The sequence below is a fragment of the Talpa europaea genome (genome assembly GCF_964194135.1).
Source record: "Talpa europaea genome assembly, chromosome: 9".
Taxonomy (NCBI): Eukaryota; Metazoa; Chordata; class Mammalia; order Eulipotyphla; family Talpidae; genus Talpa; species Talpa europaea.
The window spans coordinates 92,451,710-92,479,651 of NC_140076.1; the positions used below are offsets into that span (position 1 = coordinate 92,451,710).

At 44.1% G+C, this 27,942-nt stretch overlaps 1 protein-coding gene across 7 annotated transcripts in view; it reads left to right on the plus strand.

The window, feature by feature from the left end:
* The window catches only part of TENM2 (teneurin transmembrane protein 2), a gene marked incomplete at its 5' end in the record, with an annotated part of 889,116 nt that overhangs the window by 849,421 nt on the left and 11,753 nt on the right, over positions 1-27,942 (plus strand). For all 7 annotated transcript variants that reach the window (XM_084243831.1, XM_084243832.1, XM_084243833.1 and 4 more), the window contains 5 exons: positions 612-1,486; positions 5,295-5,470; positions 7,003-7,238; positions 24,585-24,881; positions 26,322-27,936. In XM_084243831.1, the coding sequence (XP_084099957.1) occupies positions 612-1,486; positions 5,295-5,470; positions 7,003-7,238; positions 24,585-24,881; positions 26,322-27,936 (3,199 nt within the window). The remainder of the gene's footprint in view (positions 1-611; positions 1,487-5,294; positions 5,471-7,002; positions 7,239-24,584; positions 24,882-26,321; positions 27,937-27,942) is intronic.

Genomic DNA, 27,942 nt, shown 5'->3' on the forward strand with positions numbered 1-27,942 from the left:
TTCAGCTGAAATTCCACAACACACTGACAACTCGCTACTGAGATTTCCGCTCCCAATCCCGCAGAGGAGAAATGTGCTTGTTCTGGTTTATTTTTTCCAAGCCAGAGCTCACATATTAGTTCCCTGGTCAGCTTGTCCATTGGTTACCCTTGAGTCAGAGCTGCCTTCTAAGGCACGTGGCTCTCTTTTGTGAATTAGATTTTTAAAAAACAAATGCCTCCTCTAAATGGCTGTAGCCTCCTCAGGCCCATGATTTTATGAGCAGAGTTTGGACTGGATTACACCTGCCCCCTTGGTAGAGTGAACGACAGGTCCAGCTAGAGATGGAAGGCTGAGAAGAGGTCATGAGTAGGACTGGTGGCCTCCTCCAGTGCCTGCAGATGCTATAGTAGATGTTTGTCCCATAAACTCTTCTCTGTTGTGCTTAACATGGGCAATGTAGATTTGGTTCAATGATTAGCACATCTCCTATTAGTATGGACAGTGTATGAGTAAATTCTAGTAAAAAGCTAAGGCTTTTCCTCTGCATAAGATCAATGTAAGTACCCGACACTGTCAAACACTGCATGTGGTACAGACTAGTCTTTCACTTGATGCCATGTCACCCACAGGTTCGCCTGGAGTGGCCGACAGACCTTGCTGTCAACCCCATGGACAACTCCCTGTATATTCTAGAAAACAATGTCATCCTTCGCATCACTGAGAACCACCAGGTCAGCATCATCGCAGGACGCCCCATGCACTGCCAGGTTCCTGGCATTGACTACTCGCTCAGCAAACTAGCCATTCACTCTGCTCTGGAGTCAGCCAGTGCTATTGCCATTTCTCACACGGGGGTCCTTTATATCACTGAGACGGATGAGAAGAAGATTAACCGTCTGCGCCAGGTAACCACCAATGGGGAGATCTGCCTTTTAGCTGGCGCAGCCTCAGACTGTGACTGCAAAAACGATGTCAATTGCAACTGCTACTCAGGAGATGATGCCTATGCCACCGATGCCATCTTGAATTCCCCATCATCCTTAGCAGTAGCTCCGGATGGTACCATCTACATTGCAGACCTTGGAAATATTCGAATCAGGGCAGTCAGCAAGAATAAGCCTGTTCTTAATGCCTTCAACCAGTATGAGGCTGCATCCCCTGGAGAGCAGGAGTTGTATGTCTTCAATGCTGATGGCATCCACCAGTACACTGTGAGTCTGGTGACAGGGGAGTACTTGTACAACTTCACTTACAGTGCTGACAATGATGTCACTGAACTGATTGACAATAATGGAAATTCCCTGAAGATCCGTCGGGACAGCAGTGGCATGCCCCGCCACCTGCTCATGCCCGACAACCAGATCATCACCCTCACGGTGGGCACCAATGGAGGCCTCAAAGTTGTGTCCACACAGAACCTAGAGGTGGGCCTCATGACCTATGATGGGAACACTGGTCTCCTGGCCACCAAGAGTGATGAAACAGGATGGACAACTTTCTATGAGTAAGTAGATTTGAGCAGTAAAGTATTTCCTAATAGCTCTAACCTGGCTGGCGTCAGAGCAGGCCATCCTGTAGCTTTTAGAATCATTTGGTTACGTTGCTGTCCTCACTTTGTCCACCTATGGCTCCAAGGTATTTACATTCCCTCTCCCTGACTCCTGAACGATTTGCTCTATTGAGTGCCTGATACTGAACATCCTCCCTACAAGAGTCTGAAATTCCTGTTGCCTGCTTGCCTTTCAAATTTCAGGATATTGGACACACACAACACCTGGGAGATCAAGTGTTGATTAACTTTGCTGATTATTCATGTTTGCCATGGGTGCGGAAATTAGAACCTATAAGGCAAAATCCCGCTGGGGCTCCTGTAATTTGCCAGTAGGTCCAACAACACACTTGATTGCACAGACAGGTAGATAAACTCTGAATTTCCTCCTTAGCAGAAGCAGATCAATACAGATAAAGTGCTAGGTATATTAAAAGATGCAAGAGCTGGTCATATTTCCCCTAACAATTATCTCATACTTAATAGTCTTGCCAGTTCTTTTGCCAAAAAGCTGTTTTCCCTCACTCCTGCAGGTGTTAACTGGTGGGATGCTGGTGGGGGGACACTGCTAACGCATGATTCCCTCTGTGGCTGGCTGACACAGGTGGAATGTGTAAGCATCTGGCTCTCCTTGATAGTGAAGGATCGTTCGTGTTAGCCACAATGCACTCAGAGTCCTTGCTCGCTGTGTAGATGTTGAGATTCTTTATTTAGTAAGTTCGGTTGTCACAAGAGGGAACAGAACACATTGTTGATCACTCCTAAATCCTGGATTGTTCACTTCCTGTTTGTGTCCATTGGCTTTGGGTGAATGTAACAGGAAGCTGTTGCCACCTGCTGGAATTGTAGTGCATTGCAGAATTGCTGTCCCTTGCTCTGGCTTCCTTCGTTAGACAAAGCGGTCTTCCTCAGACTTCTGCAGGGCAATGGCTTGATCTAACTTTACCAGCCAGTAACTGCCCCTGGAAGCACCATCTGAGTACGGAGTTAGAGTAGGGCTGTGCGTTCACCCTGACACTATCCAGATTTACATCTTCCCTTCTAGTTATTCCACCCTGAGACAGTGCATTGCAGAGCTCATTTGCTGACTCACTTGACTGAGGGAAAAAAATGTCATTCTTAGGAGTCCAGTCTGAATGAGGCCTGACTTAAGAGACTGCAATGAAGGAGCTCAAGCTTCAGTGCATGCTTGGATATCGCTGTAACCAAGAGAGCATTTCAGAAAAGCCTGGAGAACATTTTCCCTAGTTTAATGAAAAATGAGCGTGATTCATTTTTAAAAAAATAAGGATTTTTAAAGAATGCTCAAAAATTACATAGAAACTGCATGATACTTTTCTCATTTGATTTGAAGAACTGCTCTTATTTTCATAATGTGGATAAATCTAATTACTACAATGTCCCAAGTTGGGGTTTCATCTCCTGGGTCCTGGGGACCTGCCCATGCTGCTGCTGGGCCTGGTCCCCAGGGGCACACTCATGTGTTCAGTAGTTTCTCCTTTTTAAAAAAAAATTTTTTGTATGCATACAAGAGCTGGGGTACAGGCCAGAGGTGCGGGGGGTGAGAGGATTCACCAGAGACAGAGTGGGGAGCAGAACAGGCAGACTGACTAAAATACACTGCTGAGGGGAGCAGTGGGTGAGACAGAAGAGGTCTGCTGCGCCATGTGGGTAATTCCCTGGCCAGGGATTGAACTCATGCTGCAGTGGGATTGAACTTGTGCTGCAGTGGCTGCGGTTAGCTTCATAGGTTGCGTCTTAACCCCTTGCGCCACCAGGGAAGCCCAGTTTCTCCTTCTTTTCACCCCTCCCAACAGAATGCCTTCACTACTCCATTTCCCTCCCCCAACCCCCTTCTAGCAACAAGTCTCATCTGGGGGAGCTCAGGAGTCTACATTCAGACCCCGAGAGGTCTGTTTTCCTCTCCTAAGATATAAGGAAAGCCAGGCTCTTGGGACACAGTGGATCTTCCAAGATGGAGAAACCTTCTACCCAGTAGAACAGCAAGACTTCCAGCCACAGGAGCTGCGGGAAAAAAAACTCTAGCTTTTGAGAGGGAAGAGATGATGCCCTTACACGTAAAGGAGGAGGGCCCAATTTTAGGAAACTTCCAGGTAGTGGGGCTTCACTGTGATCCCACATTTGGGTGTGGAGGACAATGGGGGTCAGGGGAGGCATTGGGATACTTCATGGGGTGTAGAGCCATGCTTGGTTTGGGGCTTCAGACCAGAGAATAGGTTACAGGGGCTGCCAAAGGCTGTCCATGCATCTGATGCACAGTAGGAGCCAACACTGAGCACCGAGTGTTTGGGACTGGAAGGCTTGATTATGGACATGGTACCGATCGAGGTGATGGAGCCCAAGTTCAAATCCTTAGGCTCTGGGAAAGGGATGTTAATTATTTTGGGAAAGCATGCAAATAAGGTAAGGGTTTCAGGCATCTAGCATTGCACAGAGCCATTTATCTCAAAAACTACAGGATTGTTCAGTCCAATTGGTTTCTGTAAAACAAGCTTCTTCGTCATTGCCTTGGGATCTGGACACAGAAGTTAAAGATCTTTACATACACGGGTCTGGTACTTGAATTCTTGTGCTGCAGTATTGGCTGTTGTGCAGCCAGGCCTGGCATGCTTGAGCCAAGGCATGGAGATGACATTTGGCCTAGACCAGGTGTCCAGAGGGCCATGAATTGGGGGGGTAAGGCAGTACCAATGTGGAATTTTTCAGGGCCTGATGGTCTCAAATGCCGGATTCTGACTGAGCAATGAATGGGAAAGTGTGGTTAGTTCAGCAGAGAAGTGACATCCTAAAACTGATATTTTAGGAAGATTAATTTAGTGGCTTTGTGAAATAAATTATAGAGCAAAAGATATTCACAAGTATATAATATGAGATTTGGATCTCAGAAGTGCTAACTTCTCCCTGCGTGGAGAGGTTTTACTTATGACTTGAACCGATTGCATAAAATCACAATATGATTTTATCTGGAGGAGGGGCAGGTTCTACATTACAGTAGAAGTATACAATTCAATTGGCAGTAAAGAGGGGACGAGACAGGAACTGCTTGGGTGAGGTTCGGAAGGCCAGCATGAGTGCCCAAGTTCTGGGTCTCGAAGTCCCCTTGAGGTGTCAGCTCATCAGAGAAGGGAGGAGGAGATGGGGCAGATGTCAGATGGGAGACTGTGGACATGGAGTCCAGGGTCTGGATTGCCTTATTCAGCTTCTGTATTTCTACTGCTTTCAGAGGTATGTTATCTGGGCCACTTGTTAATTTGAACTTGGGCTTGGCCTCTGGGTATATGTAGGCTTTTATATCCATCCTTACCTCTCACAGGTCTATTTATCAGTCTCATTGTGAACAAGTGGCTGCTTTTTAACTGATGACTTAAGTCGCTCCATTTCACTTGCCCCACCTCTTTCTTGATCAGTCAGGATCACTACATTGTCAAAACAGAGAACACAAGCGCTGTTCTGGCTAACTTGGGAAAGCATAATTAAGCACACCCTGCTGAGACCTGGGGAAATGTTTTCACTGAGTTGAACTCAGGTGTATTCATGGGTACTGGAAAGTGTCACCACTGTTTCTCCGGGTAGGTTGGGGTTTGGTGAGTATGACAAGGGGCCTCAGTGTGCTATCACCCAGACACCCCACCTTCCAATTCCTCTTGGTTTGGCCCTTGAGTCTGTCCCTTATGTGGTTCTCCATGTTAGCCAAGTCTTCAGCCCCAGTGATTTGCTTCCAATCAGTGTATCTGTCCTCCAGCTATGACCATGAGGGCCGCCTAACCAATGTGACCCGCCCCACGGGGGTGGTGACCAGCTTGCACCGGGAAATGGAGAAATCCATCACCATTGACATTGAGAACTCCAACCGTGACGACGATGTCACTGTCATTACCAACTTGTCTTCGGTGGAAGCCTCCTACACAGTGGTACAAGGTAGGCCCCCTGCCCTTCTCCACCCCACTTCCTGACTCAGAACTCAGTCTGGTAGAACTTCCAGAGAGGAGAGTGCTTGTTGCAGTCGAGTGACCGTAGCAGACTAGTACAGATCTAGTACAAAATGACTTTGTCAGATTCAGAGAATGTCCTCCTTACCAAACATCTAGACACTTGAAAATGTCTACATACTGAGCAGAAAATTCCAGCTGTCACCTCACTTCCACCCTTCTATCAACAGTATTCCCCACCAACCCAACAAACATTTTTTCATGTTTTCAAGGACTCTTTATTTTCTTATGTCCGCCATTTTTTCAACCCATTCTGACTCTCCCTACCAAGTTGTTGGTAGGGAACTTGTTCATTGAGTTGGTTGCCCTGGCTTTAGAGCCCTTTAGTAAGCTCTTGCCAAGACCAGGATCTCAAAGGTTCTGACCACCCCATGGTTGCTTTTGCTGTTCAACATGACACACCATCCAGGAGAAGGACAAGGGCTGGCAAGAAAAGGAATCATGCAGATTAATTTTTCTTTTAATTAAGATATGATGTCGGTGGGCTAACCCATTGTCAGGGGATAAAAGTGCCCTCTCAGTAGATAAATGGTGACATTTCTGGATTATTATCCCGTGACAGAGCCTGTTTCAATAACTCTATTTCTGCTCTGCAAAATGATTAATGATGTAGATTCTGTCCTTCTGCATGATGGCTGCAGTCGCACGAGTGACAGGTACATGCTCCTCAAGGCCCTGGCAGCTGGCATCTTGGACCAGCCCAGCCCAGCTCCTTTGCCCAGATAACCAGGATGCAACATCTGTAAAAGGAGTCCCTGACTCGCATTTCCTTCCTGGAACTTTTTGATAAAGGAAAAGGTCAGAAGTCTGGCTGGTACAGATTCCATTCAAAAAGATCAAGCCCCCTTATCAGCACCCACTGCCTCAGTCCACCTCATGCTATCGGAGGCCTCTTCAGTGCTCTCTCAAGTGGGGGTGGCATCATGCAGAGTTCACAGCAAAAGCGGGAGGGGGAGAGCAAAGATGGTGCTTCCTCTTGATTTCCTTGAAGAATCCTCGATTTCATTTACCATGGACCTGACCTGTGGCGACTCCATCCACCTCAGGTTAGATGGTGGGCAAAAGGGAAGAAATTTATTTTTCAGTTCTCTTCTCATTTTTTTTCCCACTTAAGCAAAAATATATATGTTAAAGATCAGGAACTTGATTGACAGAAATTGTGTAGGCAATAGACATCTTTAAATGTTTAAATGCACTATTAATAGTCTACAGTGAGTAAAAGAAAAATATCATGGCATAATTATTTCTGGAGTGCCACATATTAATAATGTTTTCCTTTCCATGGATCACTAACATCTCTGCTACTCACCTTAACGTTGTATGGGTGCTAATTGAAGGCAGCCTTAGACTGACAGCTGCAGTGTACCATGGAAACCTATAAAAATAGGGGTTCTGTTCTCTCGTGACTAACAGAGTGGATCATTTATTTCCCTGTCCCCACTGCCACCCCCACTTCTACAGATCAAGTGCGGAACAGCTACCAGCTCTGTAATAATGGAACCCTGAGGGTGATGTACGCCAACGGAATGGGTGTCAGCTTCCACAGCGAGCCCCACGTCCTTGCGGGCACCATCACCCCCACCATTGGGCGCTGCAACATCTCCCTGCCCATGGAGAACGGCCTCAACTCCATCGAGTGGAGGCTCAGAAAGGAACAGATAAAAGGCAAAGTCACCATCTTTGGCAGGAAGCTCCGGGTAAGTGGTTCCACCCAAGTTGTCACCACAGAGGGGCAGGGGTACACCGTTTCTTCAAGAACTGAGGACACTCCCCAGCTACCTAGCCTCATTGTGCCTTTCTCCCCTGGAAAAGGCAAGAGCCTTAGGGACTCATCCTGGGGAAAACACTCTCGATTTTGCCGCTCTGGAAAAGGTGGGGGGCTTGCCTTATCCTGCAGCTACCGGTGGCTTCAGCCTTCCTCTCAAACTGGCCATCTTCTCCTCAACTTGCAGTTTGTGAAATGTAACAAATGAACAGGCGCCAGTGCCTACTGTGTGTTGGTGGATTTGCTGAATACTGCAAGAACACAATTTTTTTTTTCATGTATTCTTTACACGCAAGGCGTTAAAAATCTGATAGACTAAACACAGGGTAATCTAAGGAGTCAAGTGAAAAGAGAGGCATGTCCAGGGCCGATGGCATCACAGAGAGACCACCTGCCCTGAGGGGAAGTAACAAGCTGATCACAGGAGGGTATTAACCAACCCCCCACAAGTGATACCTTCCAAAGACTAGCACAGAATGTTCTTGCTTTATCATGTTTATTATATATAACTATATATGGCTTATGTTATATATTTATTTAGATATAGTAAGATATATCTTATTTAGCTATGTTTACCGCATCACTGTATGGTGCAGGCACTACGTCAAATGCTTCATTTGTTCCGTCTTTTCAATACCTCCATGGGATAGGTGTCATCCCCATTTTTCAGGTGAGGAAACACAAGCTCCAGTTCCAAGGTCAAATGGTAAAGCCAGGTCAGACCCACTTGTCTTTCTCACTTGCTAATATTCTTACCCCCATGCCGCACAGCTTCCTGTTTAGATCCACAGCCCAACAGGTAATCTGAGTCCTGCTGTCACTTGTCTGGCTCTTAGAGGAACCGATGTTTACCATTATACTAACCACCTGCCCAGGAGGGCATTCTGGGGCTTCCAGACTGTCAAATTCAGCACTAGAACACCCACTATGAGCCAGGCATTGTGTGATGCACAGGAGACACAGGTGCACCAAGTAAAAGCCCTACCTTCCTGGGGCTGATAGGCAGAGTGGGGAGGCAGACAATTAAACTTAGAACTAAAGGAATTACAGACTGCGATAAGCACTAGGAAGAGAGTAAACAATGGAGCATGGCAGAGTTTAACAAATGCTTTGGAATTCCTGAGCATAGAAGGTTCAACATCAAAAAAAACTGGGGTCCTAACTTTTGCTGTTATTGGATTGCAATCCAGCCAGTCCAGGTGACCTCCCTGCAGAGCTGGACCACTCTGTATTAAGATTCCGCCTTTGTCTAGTTGGAGTTTAATTCTCCACATTAGGTTATCAGCAGTCTCCCATGTTTTTCTTCCTCTGCTGGTATCTGCAAAGTTGCAAGCAGCAGTATCTTCCTAAAGACAAAAATGAAATGAGATTAGTAGCTAAATCCTTAATGACTGGATTTCAGGGCGGTGTAATTGATTTTTGATACGCTGCACTGTAGAAGTTGATTATAAGTAGTCATCGTGCCTTTTCTCTGATAAATCAGTTATGCATTTTGACTAAGTTTTCAAAATAAAGATAAATGTGGCCCTCAAATAAAATGGCCTGTAATCCCAACTCTGAATATTAAAAATCTTAATAATGGTACTTGTGGTAATTAGCAGAAGTTAGGCACGCAAGTCTTATAACTGAATTTCTGCCAGGGTTAGATTTGCTGGCATCGTGTTTATGCAAATCAAAACACAGCTTTATCTATCAACACCTCAACATTTAATTGTCTGGTGTTAGTTCCTGTAACAATAATCACATATCCATTTAGCTCTCTTAAATGAAAATCACTATGAGATTATAACAGGTTGAGTGGACTGAAAATGTAATTTGAAAATGAGGGAGAAAGCCTGGAATTTATTTGCATCTCATTTATTTTAATTCAATTCATAAATTGTTTAGTGAATGAAATAAAAAAGCAACTCCTGGAAATTGCAGGGGCACAATTGGAAGAAGGGGTAAAAGGAGGGGTGTGATGTGGATTAAGAGAACTGGGGAATGTTCCTTTTAGTCTGGTGCTTCATGAGCCTGTGGCAGGGAAGCTTGTGGCCCCTGAAGCAGCGGTACCTACCTTTTGGCCCCCACAAGGAAAGCAGGAAGTGTGGGCCCTTATTTCCTTTCTGTCCATTTCAGCCCCCTACCAAATGAGACCTTGAACTTTTCCACCTATAATGTTTGTTTTGCTATGTATATCTATTTTTATTTTCAAGTCTCTTTAATTTGCATTTTTTAAAGATTTATTTATGCACACAAGAACTGGGGTACAGGCCAGAGTGTGGGGGGTGAGAGGATTCACCAGAGACAGAGTGGGGAACAGAACAGGCAAATTGACTGAAATACACTGCTGAGGGGAGCAGTGGGCGAGACAGGAGAAGTCTGCTGCACCATGTGGGTAGCTCCCTGGCCGGGGATCAAACTCATGCTGCAGTGGCTGCAGACCACTTCATAGGTTACATTTTAACCCCTTGTGCCACCAGGGAGGCCCTGATTTGCATTTTTTAAAGGTGCTTACTAAGTGCAAACTATGCCAAGCACTATGGACTGAGTAGATTCTAGAAAGATAAAATGAAGTACTTACCATCTGGGAGTTTATCTTATAAGGAGAAAACAAAGTAAGGAGTGTGACATAAGCTAGAAGAGACTAACACCACAGGGAAAGAGCGGCCTTCCTGTATTAGTCAGGAAAGGAACTACCCATTTGTAGCTGGGTAACAAATGTCCTGAAGTCACAGGTGCTTAACACATCTCAGTCCAAAGGCTTGAAAAGCTCTTCTTAGCAAAGACTCTTTTGTTCTATATGGGGATTGTAATATCTTCAGCATGTGATTTCCAGGGTTGACAGGGGGCTTAGGATCTTAATGAGCAGGCTGGACATAGTGGCTATCACTTTCACCCAGCCTGGCAAGAACGTGGTTGGGTGACTTGAACTGCAAGGACGCCTACCAAATGTAATCTTTCAGGGCCTCAGAAGATGACGAAATAAGAGGAGCATGTGGTGGGATCTCTGCCACTCCTCCCAGTGTGAAGGTCAGGATGCACCTCACAAACTGGTAGCAGTTCTGAAGAGAGGAAGAGTTAGGCAGACAAAGACATAGGACAGCGGTGATCAGAACAATACAGTTTGTGAAAAGGCAGAGAGGCCGAAAACGGGAATGGTGCTTCAAAAAACTTTAACTCTGCTGGGTTAGCAAGAAGGGGAATGTGTAATACTGTGGGGCAGATAAAGAGTGAGCTGGCCAGGGGCTGCATGCGAAAGGGGACATTTTTCTAGGTATATCCTGACAGCAGTGGGGATCTGTTCCAGGACTTAATTAGCAGGGGGATGTGTTGGAGTGTGCACTCCTGGGGAGACCTCTCAGGCTGCCTTGGGCATGGAGGAAGATGGACTAGAGCAGGAAGAGTGGGCGGAGAGGGTGGCACGGAGGCTGCTGCAGAAATCCAGATGAGACACTAAATCACTAGCAGTAAAAGAGAGGCGTGGAGGGATTAGAGAAGTATTTCCCATAGACAGTTAACACGTTAGCAATAAGGAGGGTAGTCGGGTCACGCTCACCTTGTGCGGGGCCCTCTCCGCGATCAGATGGCCAGGAAAGCCTAGCCCGGTGACAGGCTGGGGGCTGGACAGCCAGGCTATATGAGGGAGAGAGGCTGGGTACTAGATCCAACACAGCTGTGACAATCTGGCATCCCTGCCTCCTTAAATGGGGAAGAAACCAAATAAACTTACCTTTTTCCTTTTAGAGCTACAGTATTATGTTAGGTTTCTATGATATAATGATTCTATAACATAATGAGTCTCCCATATTTGTGTATATTGCAAAATGATTGCCATAATCAATCTAGTTACCATCCATCACCATACACAGTTACAAAATACTTTGGTGAATATGTGATGGAAACTTTTAAGATCTACTCTCTTGCAACTTTCAAATATGGAATACAGTATTATTAACTATAGCTACCATGCTATATATTGCATCCCTGGGGTTTATTTTATAGCTGTGATTTGTACTTTTTTACCCCCTTCTTGCATTTTGCTCCCCACCCCTCCACCCCAACCTCTGGAAACCACTTTGTATCCATGAGCTCAGTTTGCTTGTTTTGTTTATTTTGTGTTCCTCCTATAGGTGAGATCATAGGGTGTTTGTCTAGGACTTGCCTCACTCAGCATAAATATCCTCAAGGTCCATCCATGTCATGAATGGAAAGATTTTCCTTTTTGTATGACTAATATTCCATTATATATACACATACATTATCCATTCATGCATAGATGGACACTTAGGTTGTTTCCACATCTTGACTATTACAACCAGAGCTTCAATGAACATAAGCATGCAGATGCCTTTTCAAGTTAGTGTTTTCATTTTCTTCAGATAAATACCCAGAAGTGGAATTGCTGAGTTAAATGGTATTTCTATTTTTAGGGACCTCCATCCTGTTTTCACAGTGGCTGCACCAGTTTACAGCCCTAGCAAAAGGGCACCAGCGTTCCCTTTTCTGCACATCCTTGCCAACACTTGTTACTGCTTCTCTTTTTGATAACGGCCATTCTAAGATGATGTCTCATTGTGGTTTTGATCTGCATTTCCATGGTGATTAGTGGTGTTGAGCATGTCTTCATATGCCTGTTGGCCCTCGGTATGTCCTCTTGGACATACTGCCTGTTTAATAGGGTTTTTTTGTTGCTGTTGAGTTGTATGAGTTCTTTATGTATTTAGGACATTAACCTATTTTATATATATATGATTAACAAGTATTCTCTCCTGTCTGGTAGGCTGTCTTTTCATTTCAGTGATGAATTCCTTGGCTGTGCAGTAGATTTTTATTCTGACATTAGTCCCACTTATTTGTTGTTACCTTTGTTTTTAGTGTCAAAACCAGTGTCAAGGAACTTGCTACCAGTTTCTTACAGTTTTAGAGTTTTTGGTCAGATAATCAAATCTTTGATCTACTTTAAGTTGATTTTTGCCTAGTTTTCCTGACACCATTTATTGTATCTATCCTGTCCTATCATAAATTGACAACATATCATCAGTTTATTTCTGGGCTCTCTATTCTATTCCATTACTCTGCTTTTTTTATGACAATATACTATGTTGACTTGAAGGAACTGTCAAGTACAACATCTAATCATTGTAATGTAATTGTTGCTCCTTCATGGATAGCAGGGAATTGGGGGAGAGCCTGTGGGACAGCAACTGAGGACATCATGTAATAAAGCAACTAGTCTGGCCTCTCCTAAGGACTACACCATTCCTGGGAGTCTGGCCAACAGGGGACTAGTGTGAGGAGGCAAGGCTCAGAGCATCCTTGGAGATCAGAAAAGATGAAAATACCAGTGAAACCACCAGGAGGCAGTGGCCAGCGAAATTCTAACCTACCTCAGTACTACTTATTCCAGAAATCCAACCAGGGATATCTTTTAGCTGTGAGATGTAAGGTGATGGTGGATGGCCAATGACCACATTCTTCCACCAAAAGTTTTATGATGCTTTGGCAAAATTCAGATTGTTAGTCACTTCATCCCTCAATGCAAACTCAGTGTAAGGAAGATTTTCATTATGCCTTACAAGCGATTCTCAAGAATTCTCATTTGAGCACATCATCCCTTCACCACCCACTCCTTTCTCCTTCCTTTCAAAAACATACAAAGCAGTTGAATCAGGGCATCTGGAAGCTCCATAAGCACAGGGACCATCTCACCCCTGTATCCTTGGTGACAAGACCCATGTAGCAGACGCTCAGACAACAGATGACAAAGACAGATGTGATGGCCATGTCCCCAAGACAGGTTCCCGCCCACTAAAAGCAGGCCTGAGTTTACACACAGATTGCCCTTCTGTCTACGAGGAATCTTTATACTACAGAAGACAGGGAACATACTCAAAAAAGTATTTTTAAAAAAGGCAGACATTGCCTTGCCTAACAGATTTCTACAAGAGAGGAGCCCACTTTCCTGACTCCACAAGCCCAAGTGATGCTGTCAGGACACAGAGGAAATAACCCCATACCCTCTGGGTTCCTCTAGGCTGGCAAACAAGCATCAGATAGATTGCTGGGAGAAAAGCCTTCGAGAAGTGTAATGACATCGTCTACCTCCTGTCTACATGGGCAAGCCCCAGCATAACTGAGGAACTCGCCCCTGTGACCTCAGATGCCATCTTAAATAGCTTCCATAAGACAAGGGAGGTAAGGGGAAGAAAAGGAAGGTCAGGGAGGTTACTAGGTAAGGCACAGTAGGTAAAAGTAGCCCAGATAAAGTTCTGCCTTCTCTGATGAAAGAGAAGATATTAAATCTTCCTGGGAGAGAGCTTCAGAGAGAAAAGTTACCTATAAATATTTTTTACAAAAGCAACCTCCTCCACCTCCCATGAATCAAATTTTGCCAAAAACACATATTTTGGGGTGGCACATTTTTGCCTCCCTATAATGTCCTCAGGTTGACAGCTCCCACTTTTTCTCTCTCTCTTACAGCTCCTTTCCATTTCAGAACTGTTCCTCCTGCAGGTGGCAGGGAAGCGGAGAGATGTCAGGTAGACTTGGCCAAAGTTGAGTTTGGGCTGACATTAGTTCAGCAAACCCAGAGAAAAAGGGAAGAGACTTACTCTCAGGATTTACACTTGTTTTAATCCCCAGGATGAACTCTGGTTGGCATGGCACAGAGGGCGTTACATCCCTGGGCCAATCACAGGGTGATGGGGGAGGGTGTCTACGATTGGTCAGGGCTGGGTCATGTGGACATTTTTAAAATTTTAGTAAAACTGCATAGACAGGGATGTTGCACCCAAAGAAAGAAGGGATAATAAGATCACACTCACCCACCAGAGGGATGCAGCATCCTCCATCCCTCCAAAGCCTCACCTTAAGCCACACTCCTGGTTCTGACCATCTATTAGCATATTAATGCCCCTACTCCCAGCAAGCCCTCCTCTACCTAGGCTTTTAAAGAAAAGAACAGAAACCCCCCTCTCCCTTTAAAGATGTAAAACTTATATTTTAGATTTAGTGCATGAGTCTCTCCTAAAAGCAAGTATAAAACCAACTCTGGGATAGTTCTTCCTGGTCATGATTTACAGTGATTGCAAAAGCAAGAAACAGTCACTTATGTGGGTAGCAGAACAGAAAAATTGCTTCTAAGATAATCTTCCATCATGATACTGGTATTAGTGTTATTAGTATTCCAAGAAGTGGGAGTTAGTCATTTTGTTTTGGTTTCCATATAATTAATATGACATAGCAATTACGTGTTGGATTGTGGTACTTCTAGTTTTGTGGCAAATGACAGTGACATAGGAGGGAGGTAGGAGGCAAATGCCAATGTGTACATGTGCAACGCACTCATAGACTCAGGTCTGCATGGAGACCACTCAGGCCAACCTGTTAACATAGAACCATCATGAAAGCCTGCATATTAGCAGTTCTTCTGGCTAACATGTGTCCATCCTGACTGACTTTTTCAAACAGCTACTACATGTCTGGCCACTGTTCTAAGTACTGAGTATGTACTGGTAACCTAAACAGATGCAAGCTTATACTGTGAGCTGTGCTTGTATGGACATAACTTGTGACAAATATTAGCTTAAATAATACATAATTAGAAGTACAAGTCTCTGCAAACACATTAGACAATGTATTTCCCAAGCAAACATTACTTTTGGATGGCTTGCTATTTGGGACAGTACAGTGAAAAGACCCTCATGGGATTTATACCATAGCAAGAGGAAAAATAAATAAATACACAAATAATATAATGGGTGCTGTGGAGGAAAACACAGCATGGGGAATAATAGGAAATTATTTTGGTTAAGGTCTGAGAATGATGTTTGAGCTGAGAACTGAATGAAGAGTATGAATTTTCTAAGCATGGGAAGGGAAGAAAGCCTTCTATGGTAGAATACCAGCATGTGCAAAGGCCCTGAGGCAGACGAGACTGCTACTTATATTCTGAGCAGATGCAGAGCTAGTGTGGCAGGAACAAACTAGCAGCAGGTTAGATCAAGAGGAAGGGGCCTAAGGATCTTTAGAGATACTAAAGCCCTCCACAGATTTACCCCCTGGTGAGTGTAAAGGAGCATTCAGCTGTCAGCTTGACTATATCTTACTTCTTTGAAGCTAGGACACAAACGACATACTTGACTTTTGGAAGTTCAGGTTGAAGGATGACAACTACAAATGCATTCAGGTCACATGGGCAAGCCTTGGCCACTGTCTCCCTTCACTGCCACATCCTCCGTCACTAATACCCTCCTCCAGGACCTGAAACTACATTCTCTGCCCACATAGGCTCCTTGCTTACCACATCTAGTTTTCACTTGCCAACCATCTGACCTGGCACATTTCCCCAGACTCATCTTCCAGCCTCACCCACACTCTGGGTCCTAAGGAGGCAGTACTTCCTCTGGGAAACCATCCCTGTCAGCCTACTTCTGGCTAAGTGTCCCTCCTCCATTCCTATAGCTCCTTCTCTTTGTTTTCTCTTATTACCAGGTTAGTGTTTTTCACACGTCTGTATCCCCCACTGACCTGCAAGGCCATAGGGCATAGGCCATACCTGTCTTGCTCTAAGTCACAATAAGGAGCATAGTAGGGGCTCAGGAAGTAGTTCATGAATGAATGAATGGGATTTTATGTTGACAACATGAAAATACACATCCTACAACCTCTGTCTAGTAACCCCAGCTCTGGGAGGACTCCCAGGGTGGCTCTGACTGCTCTTGGGAATGAAGCCTTGCAGATGTTTGGAAATCACAGATGTGTTGGTCACATTTTCTCTTCTCAGTTTTCCTTGATAGGACTTGGATCATCAGAGTGGCCTGGGTTCTTAATCTGTCTAATTCTACCTCCTTAGTCACAAGTATCTGTATTTTCCAAAATGATGAAGATGCAAAGAGAAAGATAAGGTAGTAGTTTACCTGCCCACCAGAAGCCTATCAGCAGTTACAGATCAGGAAACTGAGGCATGAACAGCAAAAGTACTGCCTTGGAATGACAAATCTAATTAGCATCAAAACTATAACTCAAATTCAGGTCTTTCCACCTCACCACCATACAATACAGCAAGTCATCCAAAAATAATGTTTACTCAGGGAATACATTATTTAATGTGTTTGCAGAGTCTTATCCTCCCAATTATGCATTATTTAAGCTAATATTAAATTTATAGCAAGTTGTTTTGTCTGCACAAGCACTGATCCCAATGTAGCAGTGAGTCTTGTATGGAAGTGGGGGAGAGCCGCCTTTTAAATCCCCAAGGATCGGCCCAGAAAAGAAATGAAGATGTCATCTAGGCCAGCCTTTCCCTGTGGGTAGGTGAATAATTAAATTCTCTGAGACAGGACCCTGCTTTTAAACAGCACCAATCATGGAGCAGCTCACGCCCTCCCTCACGCATCTGTTTTCAGTTTCCCACCCTCCAAGCATGATGAGGAGTGAGTGTTCTTCTGTGAGTCTAACTGAAATCTCTCCTGCTGCGCTACAGTGCAGTTTCCCTGGAGAGGACCCAGCTCAGTGTTCATTTCCTCCTTCTTGTTTCTCAGATCCCCAGCTCCCCTCATTGCCCCCCACGTTATATTAGAGTCACCAGTTATAGGCCCAGCTGGGCCATTTGGATGACACCATTTCCTTTTCTTGGGGTATTTTATGAGCCTCCTCATGACAGGTACATGCATAGTGAGATCAAAACATTCTGGGGGGAGATTCCACAGGGGGAACTAACTCCCCAAGTCTGCTCTCTGCAAAAATAAAAACCATGCTAAATAGCTGAGTTTTATTAACTGGGGAAGCCAGGCTGAGGAAAATGCCCGATAATTAAAAATAATGGCTTCCTTACAAATACGAAGTTGTATTAATTTAAAAATTGGTTTCTCTATCGCTGCATACCTACCGAGCCGGCTGGGAAGGGAATTGTGCTGATCCTGGCAATGAAAATAATTCAAAATAACTTTTATGTTCTCCAGGAAGCCTCAAGGTTAATTTAAATATTGTTAGATGGGTAATTTAATTCAGAATAAGAGTTCAGAATAAGAGAACGGTGTGGCTAAATTAAAACTCCGGCACACACAGAAACTGGGGGGTAGGTGCCCACAATGGGCTGAGCCTGCCTCTTGGACCCCCAACATCTCACCTCCCACAGCAGAGGTACCTCCTCCACAGGAACACTACCCTCCTAATTAAAGATATTTGATTAGGTTACATAATTGGCCTGAACTCCTTGACTCAGCAGTCCTTGAATAATATATCATATTTAATTATTAGAAGGATTGCGCTTGTTTTTATAGAAATTTCACAAGTTAACTCAAGATTCCGGTTCAAGATGGCAACACAGCAAGATCCTCAAGTCACCTCCTCCCACAGACATACCAGATCTGCAGCTACATGTGGAACAATATCCTTGGAAGAAAACCTAAAAACTAGCCCATCAACTCCTACATACCAGGCAAATGCGAACAATCCACATTGAAGCTATAGGAGAGACTGAGATACAAACCCACCAGAAACCCCCTCATCCCTGGCATGGTGACCCCCAACTGGGAAGGAACTCAAAACCCAGAACTTCTCCCTGAAGAGTGAAGAATTTTAACCCCACATCAGACACCAACTTTTAAGACATACACCTGAAAGCCAAAACACCAGAGCAACTAGCTGAGAAAACCCACAGACCCATGCCCATGAGACCCAGGAGGCTGGACTGAGAAACAGCTCTTAAAGGGTTCACACACTGACTTACCCAAGACACAGCAGGAGCAGACCTTTGGGTAATGCCCAGACTTTCTGTGAAAGAGGCTCATTATTTTATCCACTGTCAGCCCGAGGGACAGGCCTCAAATTCAGCACACATCTAGGGCCTGCTGTGATACTCTCCAGGGATGAAGCTGACAGCTGCCCTCTTTACATGGTCCCCCCTCACTACAGCCAGTGGGCCTTCCTTGTGCTCTCCCTTTGCCATGATCCAGAGTGCTGGTATCTCCTGGTGGGGCACTTTTACATAAATCTGGCTCCCTGGATTTTGCAGGCACTTCTTGATCAGAAGGAGTTGAGATGCTGGGACTCAGGATTATAACCATCTGAGAGGCAGTTCTCGGCATGCAGTCACCCCTAGGGCACTGTACAGTTTACTGAAACAGTCCTGTGAAAGAGGACTGTTTGCATGTCCTGGAATTTAGGCCTAAGGAGCAGGGTCTGGTTTGGCACACATCTAGGCGCAGTGGGAAGCTGCTCTCAAGGGAGGCAGGCTGGGGGATGCCGTCTTTGCATGCTGCCTTTGTCTCACTACAGCTCACCAATATATCTGAGAAAGGTGCTTATTACACTCTCCTGGATCCCCAATTTTTGCAACTGCCACCCAGGGGACACCTACAGATTGCCTTCCTCTGGTCATCAGTAGGACTTATGCTTTCATTCCCACAGAACTGTATACATTTGCATACTTTAAAAGCTGCTGCATGAGGGTCTGGCTTCCAATTAGCCTGAATCTAGATGCTTGACTCAGATCCTCCCCTTTACAACACTGACAGGTCCTGGAACACCCTCAACTACTGGAAGCTATTAAAAATTAAATAGACTGCTTGGACAATCACAAAGGTTTGAGATACAACCAGGAGCTAGGGCAGGAATCAACCATATGGCTCATCTCCTACACAAGGTGGCTATCTCCACTGTCTGTTGCTCAGAAAGCAGCAGAGTCAAGCAAAATGAAACAGTGGGATATGGTCCAAATGAAAGAACAAGGTAAAACCATAGAGAAAAACACCTTTACAAAATGAAAATAAGCAATTTACCTAATAAAGAGTTCCAAGGAATGGTCATAAAGATACCCATCTCAGAAGAATGGCTGAACATAGTAAGAATGTTGACAAAGAGAAAGAAAATATAAGTACTAAATAGAAGTCTCAGCAGTGAAGAATACAATAACTAGGCTGGAAAATACAATAGAGGGTTTCAAAGAAGATTAGATGAAACAGAAGAATGGATCCATGAACCTGAAGACAAGACAGTGGAAAAAAGACAAAAAGAATTTTAAAAATGAAGATAGCTTAAAAGACTTACGGGACAACATCAAATGCACAAACATTTGCATTGTAAGAATCCCAGAAAGAAGAGAGAAAAAGGGACAGAAACTTACGTTAAGCAATAGTGACTATAAACTTCCCTCTTCTGAGGAAGGAAGCAGCATCCAGACCCAGGTAGAGGAACCAAAAAGACCCATATCAAGAGACATCATATTTAAACGGTCAAAAATTAAAAACAAAAAGAACATCTTAAAATGAAGAGAAAAACAACTTTTGCATACAAAGAAATCTACATAAGAGTATCAGCAGATTTTTTCATCATATACTTTATTTTGCAGGCCAGAAGGAAGTGGCACAATATAGTGTGCTGAGAAAAAAACCTTTCAGCCAAGAGTACACTACCTGTCAAAGTTATCATTCAGAACTGAGAGATAATGAGTTTTCCAGAGAAGCAAAAGCTAAAGGAGTTCATCACAACTAAGTGGGCCTTACCTGAAATGTTAGAACTTTAAGCTGTAAAGCAAGCGTGCTAGTTAGTAACAAGAAAATGTAAGAAAGTATAACTATTATTGGTAAAGGTAAATATGTAGGAAAGATAATTAATCACATATTTATTACCTTTTTCTTTTATACTATATAACTACAATAATTGGTTAAGGGTTATACAAGATGAAAATGTAAAATGTGACATCAAAAGCAAAACATGGGGGGGTAGAGCAAAAATGTAGAGCTTTAGAATGCATACAAACTGAAGTTGAACTTGAAACACTTTTGTAAGTTGTTATCTCCGTCTCATGATAACCACAAAGCCAAAACCTGTATTAGACACACAAAAGGTAAAGATAAAGTAATATAAGCGTTACTAAAAGTCATCAAACCACAAAGAAAACAAGAAAGGAGCAGAGAAGAATTTTAAAACAGCCAGAAAACAATTAACAAAGGGCAATATGGACATACCTATCAATGGTTACTTTAAATGAAAATGGAGTAAATTCTCCAATCACAAGACACATAGTGTCTTCCCAAAGAATGCAAAAAGACTAGAAGATATGTGCACTCTATGTTCATTGAGGCACTATTTACAATATCCAGGTGATGGAAACAACCCAAGTGCCCAAGGACAGATGAGTGGATTAAGATGTGTGCGTGTGTGTGTGTGTAATAGAATACTACTCACTAATTAAAAGATGAATGAACTCTTGTCATTTGTGACAATATGGCTAGAACTGGAGGAAATAATGCTAGGCACAACAGTTCAGCAAGAGAAAGACAAATTGGGTGGTTTCATTTATATGAGGAATATAAGAAGCAAAACATAGGGTTAGTTAAAACCAAACCAATAACGATTCCTAGAAATCTGTAGAATTAAGACTATCAGGGGTGGGGAAGGGTAGAAAGCAAAGGATGGAGGGGCCCAATGAACTGTGGTAGAGGACTATGGGTGCCTTGGTGGTGGGTGTGGTATGGTGACATACATCTGAAAAAGTGTGATCCGATACCTCTGAATCACAATGTAAACCAACGTTGCATCAATTAAAGGGAAAAAAAAGTGAATGGAGTTTTTTATAAAAATGAGACCCATCTATATATTACCTATATATCTTCTATATGTGCAGAGATTCACTTCGGACAGAAGGACCCACACAGACTGAAAATGAAGGCATTGAAAAAGATAGACATTGCATGCAAATGAAAACCAAATGAAATCTAGAATGGATACACTTAGGCAAAATAGACTAAAACAAAGACCGTAATGAGAGACAAATAAGAGCATTGACATCATGATAAAAGGGGTCAGTACAACTTGAGGGTATAACCTTTGTAAGTATTTCTGGCAGCCAACATAGGAGCGCCTGAGTATGTAGTGCAAATATTAGGAAACCTAAGTGGAGAGAGAGACAGCAGTACAGTAATAGTATATTACAATTGTATGTAACACCCCACTTAGATCAGTGGGCAGAGCAATCAGATAAGAAATCAGTAAGGAAACACTGACCTGGAACGACATGCTAGAGCAGATGGACTTAACAGATACATACAGGACATACACAGAACTTACTATATAAAACCAACAGAGTATACATTCTTCTCAAGTGCACATGGAACTTTCTCCAGGATAGACCAGGCATTAGAACACAAAACAAGTCTGCCTAATTTGTAAAGATTGAAATCCTATCAAGCAGCTTTTCTAAATACAATGATAGTAAACTAGAAATCAACTACAAGAAGAAAATTAGAAAAGTCACATACATATGAAGATTAAACAATATTTGATGGCGCAACCAATGAGTCAAAAAAGAAATAAAAAATATCTTGAGACAAATAAAAATGGAAATACAATGTAGCAAAACACACATATAGAAAAGACATTCCTAAGTGGGAATTCATAGCAATAAGTGTCTACATCAAGAAATAAGCAAAATCTCAATTTCACTTTATACACTCAAGAAGCGAGAAGAAAAAAAACAAAATCCTAAGGTAGGAGATCAGAGCAGAAATAAAGGGAGACTCAAAAGAAAACTCTATAAGAACTGGTTCTTTGACAAGAAAAACAAAATTGACAAACCCTTAGCTAGAATCATCTTGAGAGAGATGATTTCTCAAAATCATCATTTGAGAGAACTCAAAATCAGAATGAAATAGGAGCTGTTACTACTGATACCACGGGAATGAAAACTCCTAAGAGGCGGCTATGAACAATTCCATACCAACAAATGAACAACATAGAAGAAATAAATAAATTCCTAGAAACATAGAGCCTAACAGACTGAATCATTCAAAAATAGAAAATCTGTATGGACTAGTAACTATGTAGGAGATTGAATCAATAGTCAAAACCGTCCAACAAAGTCCAGGCCAGAAAGCACCACTGGTTAATTCTACCAAACATTCAAAGAAGAATTATTAGCAGTGTGTTTCAAACTCTTCCAAAATATAGAAGGGAACACTTTCAAATTTATTTTATGAGGTCAGCATTACCCTCATGCCACAACCAGACAAGGACACAAGAAAATTACAGATTAGCATCCTTGATGAACACAGATGCAAAAAAATCCCCAACAAAATATCACAAACTGAGTTTAGCAATACATTAAAAGGATCATATACCATGAAAAAGTGAGATTTATTCCAAAGATGCAAAGATGGTTCATAAATCAATGTGATATACCACATTTTAAAAAAATTAACTTGAACCAGCTATATAACAAAATTCCACCCCCAGGGACATGGTGACTTTAGGGAGAAAATGTCACTCTGAGTTACCAGTAGTTAATGGTTGGCACCTACTGCTTCATCAAGGTGGGGGGTCAGAGATCTGATCTGCTCTAAGCAATAGATACCAAACCCAAATGGGTGCTTGCTTTCTATTCAGCTGTTTGTGTGATCTTAGCAGTCTCACACAGCAATACACTTGTTATGATGGTCATGCTTATATGTGATGGAAATGTTGGTCTTTCCCATAGTTACATGTTACAGTGTATACATAGACACAATATTTTTGTGTGCATAGGTATGCAGATAGTTGTGTATATATACATATATGTGTGTGTGTGTGTGTGTAGCTGATTTACCTGTTGGACTCCCTTGGATAACTGAAGACAAGAACATATCTCAGACTAACTATATTTTTGCCAAGAGCATATACCAATCACCCAGCCCCTATTCCCTGGGGTCAACTGTGGAGTCTGCTGAGCAGTGGTGCCCAGAGAGAGCATCTCAATGATTGCATGTCTATTGGAGAGTTGTTTTCAGAGAGGTGGTGCAATCTACAGGCAAAGCAGTGCACTTTGGGTTGGGGTCCCTGCTCCACCCTTTACTGTTTGTGTAAGTTTGAGTATGGTACATGCCATGCTGTCTGTTCTTCTCAATCTCTGTGGGGATAATCATAGTCTAGCCAGGAGCATTGTGAGGATAAAATAAATCAGGGACAGTGTCAAGAGTGCACTTAGGGCCTCCCTTGTGGTGCAAGGGGTTAAGATGTAACCTATGAAGCTCTCTGCAGCACAAGATCAGGGAGCAACCCACATGGCACAGCAGACCTCTCCTGACTCGCCTGCTGCTCCCCTCAGCAGTGTATTTCAGTCAGTCTTGCCTGTTCTGTTCTCCGTTCTGTCTCTTGTGAGTCCTCTCACCCCCCACCATCTCTGGCCTGTGCCCCAGCTCTTGTATGAATAAATAATGAATCTTAAAAAAAAAAAATCTTAGGGCCTCCCCGGTGGCGCAGCGGTTGAGCACTGGGTTGCGAAGCTGCCCGCGGCCTCTGCTGAGCCTGTTCGATCCCCGGCTGCTCCCCGGCCACCGGAGGAGGGTCCCACATGGCGCGCAGACCTCTCCTGCCGCCCGCTGCTCCCCTCAGCAGTGTACTTCGGTCCTTCTGCCTGCTCTGCTCCCCACTCTGGCTCTGGTGAATTCTCTCACCCTCCCACGCTTCTGACTGTACCCAGTGCTTGTATAAATAAATAAATAAATAAATCTTTTATAAAAAAAAAAAAAAAAAAAAAATCTTGGTGGCCTTTTGCAGTTGTCCCGAATGAAGTAACCCAATAGGGCCAAACTTCTGTTTCCAGAGGAAGTGATCTTTCTGACTCTATCTTATACTTTTTGCTCTGATAATAATGACCCTAAATTGGGATCAAGGTCCCTAATAATTCTAACAGCATTCACTTTGGGGCCTATCAAAAATTCCTGCTGCTCACCCATTGCCTTTTTGACTAGTCTTTCTAATTGCTACAAGTTTCACAATATGGATCTTCCAAAGTTGGGCCTCCTTATAATCCCAAAAACTCACCACCATCATTACTGTCTCCATACTTTGATCCATTCTCTTTTCTAAATGGTCTCAAGTGTTCTGTCTTCTCTCAGAACTGACTCCATGGAAACAGCACTGGTTTGGGGAATCAAACAGTCCTGGGTTCAAATCCTGCTTCTGTCACTTGTCCAGCTATGTGATTCCTCTGAGCTCAGTTGCCCACATATAAAATAATTTCTAACTATGTTGTGAGAATTAATCTGGATTTAGGTAGGTGAAGTTCTAAGCACCGTATTCAAAGCATCAAGGGCTTCTATCAACTTCTGTGTTTCATTGCACTCTACAAATAGTACCATACTCTATATGTACCATCATATAAAGAAGTTAAGAAAGCACTACTCTAAAGAACTTTAGGGTCATTTACTCCTCCAGTGCCTACCTATGTTTGGACCATGTCTGCCATGTCCTGCATAGAAGTCTGAGCCAACATGCGGGGGATATCTTTCAAACCACACCCATTGTGTTTTCCTAGGTCCATGGAAGAAATCTCTTGTCCATTGACTATGACCGGAATATTCGGACAGAGAAGATCTATGATGATCACCGGAAGTTTACCCTGAGGATCATTTATGACCAGGTGGGCCGCCCCTTCCTCTGGCTCCCCAGCAGCGGGCTGGCAGCCGTCAATGTCTCCTACTTCTTCAATGGGCGCTTGGCTGGCCTTCAACGTGGCGCCATGAGCGAGAGGACAGACATCGACAAGCAAGGTCGGATTGTGTCTCGCATGTTTGCTGATGGAAAAGTGTGGAGCTACTCCTATCTGGACAAGGTGCGTGAATGTGCTGCTCTGACTCAACTGGGGTGCTCTCTAAGCCACACTGCTCCTTTTGAGCTGACCTGATACACGTTGCCATTCGACATTTTAACATCTTTCCTTTGACTCAACAAGGGCTCCCCTCATACTCCTACCCTCCCTGGGAGGGAAGAAATCTGAAGGAAAATGTTATTCATAGCTCAGCACTATTACCATTAGAAGAAAAAGAAAAAGAAAGTGCTAGACACTCAATAATGGCAAATAGGACGGAATGTCTGATTTTAGTCCAAAAAAAAAAAAGTGCTGTTGAAAAGGATAAAATTGTCCCACTGGCACCACAGCTGATCATTCTTACAAATTGGAATTGCAGTGATTCATTTTTGCCTGGCCTAAAATTAAGCCATCAAGGTAGGGAATTTTGCCTAAAACCCGAGCACACAGAGCAATGCCCTTCTACTTGGCCTCTTGGCCGAAACAGCCATCGGATTCTCTCTACATAATTCTCCATATCTGAAAGTGCCAGGTCCAGGGCTCTGTGCTGGAAGAGGTCAGACAAAGCAATGGTAAAAATCAGTCCCTCTGGGGCACAAGTCATGATTTTTCAAGGCTGTCCTGGTCACCTCATCATTATACGGGGCCTGCTCAGCCTGAGCCTCTCACCGGGACTGCCCTTGACCGGGTCCATTTTCACGTCCTTCTTTCTCATGGCCTAATTACAGCAGTGACTTGCAGACAGAGCTGTTCCCGCCTCTGTGAGTGAGGAGCTGCCTACCCTTTGGTCTCTCCTGAACACTGTCCTCATTATACCATAAAATACTAGAATGGTTGGCCAGAGACAGCACGAACCTCCCATCACCTCAAGTTTAAGGCCATTTTTTCTTCCCCCAAAGAATCAATAATTCTGGGTTAGTTCATCTTTTCAACAGCTTCTAAATGGAGAATGTGCTCTCTTTAGATTGAATCAGGGTGGGGATGGTGATCAAACAGTGCATATTCTTGTCTGTCCCCTGCTGGGTCATTGGTGGTCATTTCTAAAGTCTCAGGATTCCTTGTTATTAAACCTAAATTTAGGCAAACTAAATGTCTCTCACCACAGCCCTCCACATCCTCACTCCTCAAAACATGGTTCCAAGCGACATTGGCATCACCTTGGAGCTTGTCACAAAAGCAGGTGCTCAGTCTTCCGCCCCCCAAAAAACTGCAGATTCACAAGCTGCCTTTAATGTGACCCCAAGGTATTTTGCATTAAACTGTGGAAACAACTCTGGCAGCCACCAGGATTCATCAGAGTTTGCATGCCTGGTGAACTCAATCTCCATACCATCTCTGGTCTGAATTTGCCCCTTCTCTGTGATTTTTGAATTGCTATTTGAGGAAATGGAATAAATTCTGGCCATTTGAGTATTTGATCCTAAAAACCGACGCATGTGTCCCCTCCCCCTTTCCTTCCTCCAGTCCATGGTCCTCCTGCTTCAGAGTCAGCGTCAGTACATATTTGAGTACGACTCCTCTGACCGTCTCCACGCCGTCACCATGCCCAGTGTCGCCCGGCACAGCATGTCCACACATACCTCCATCGGCTACATCCGCAACATTTACAACCCACCCGAAAGCAACGCTTCCGTCATCTTTGACTATAGTGACGACGGGCGCATCCTAAAGACGTCCTTTCTGGGCACCGGGCGCCAGGTCTTCTACAAGTACGGGAAGCTGTCCAAGTTATCAGAGATTGTCTATGATAGTACCGCTGTCACTTTTGGGTATGATGAGACTACCGGTGTTTTGAAGATGGTCAACCTCCAAAGTGGGGGTTTCTCCTGCACCATCAGGTACCGGAAGATTGGCCCACTTGTGGACAAGCAGATCTACAGGTTCTCTGAAGAAGGCATGGTCAACGCCAGGTTTGACTACACCTATCATGACAACAGCTTCCGGATTGCCAGCATCAAGCCCGTCATCAGTGAAACCCCCCTTCCAGTGGACCTCTACCGCTATGACGAGATTTCCGGCAAGGTGGAGCACTTTGGCAAGTTTGGGGTCATCTATTATGACATCAACCAGATCATCACCACCGCCGTAATGACCCTCAGCAAACACTTTGACACCCACGGGCGGATCAAGGAAGTCCAGTACGAGATGTTCCGCTCCCTCATGTACTGGATGACAGTGCAGTATGACAGCATGGGAAGGGTGATCAAAAGGGAGCTGAAACTGGGGCCCTATGCCAACACCACGAAGTACACCTATGACTATGATGGGGACGGGCAGCTCCAGAGCGTGGCCGTCAATGACCGCCCAACATGGCGCTACAGCTATGACCTCAATGGGAACCTCCATTTGCTGAACCCTGGCAACAGCGTGCGCCTCATGCCCTTGCGCTACGACCTCCGGGACCGGATCACCAGACTCGGTGATGTGCAGTACAAAATTGACGATGATGGTTATCTGTGCCAGCGAGGGTCTGATATCTTTGAATATAACTCCAAGGGCCTCCTAACGAGAGCCTACAATAAGGCCAGTGGGTGGAGTGTCCAGTACCGCTACGATGGCGTGGGGCGGCGGGCTTCCTACAAGACCACCCTGGGCCACCACCTGCAGTATTTCTACTCTGACCTTCACAACCCGACTCGCATCACCCATGTCTACAATCACTCCAACTCAGAGATAACCTCACTGTACTATGACCTCCAAGGCCACCTCTTTGCCATGGAAAGCAGCAGTGGGGAGGAGTACTACGTTGCCTCAGATAACACCGGGACCCCCCTGGCTGTGTTCAGCATCAATGGTCTCATGATCAAACAGCTGCAGTACACAGCCTATGGGGAGATTTATTATGACTCCAACCCTGACTTCCAAATGGTCATTGGCTTCCATGGGGGACTCTATGACCCCCTGACCAAGCTGGTCCACTTCACTCAACGGGATTATGATGTACTGGCAGGACGATGGACCTCTCCAGACTATACCATGTGGAAAAACGTGGGCAAGGAGCCAGCCCCCTTCAACTTGTACATGTTCAAGAGCAACAATCCCCTCAGCAACGAGCTGGACTTGAAGAACTATGTGACAGGTGAGG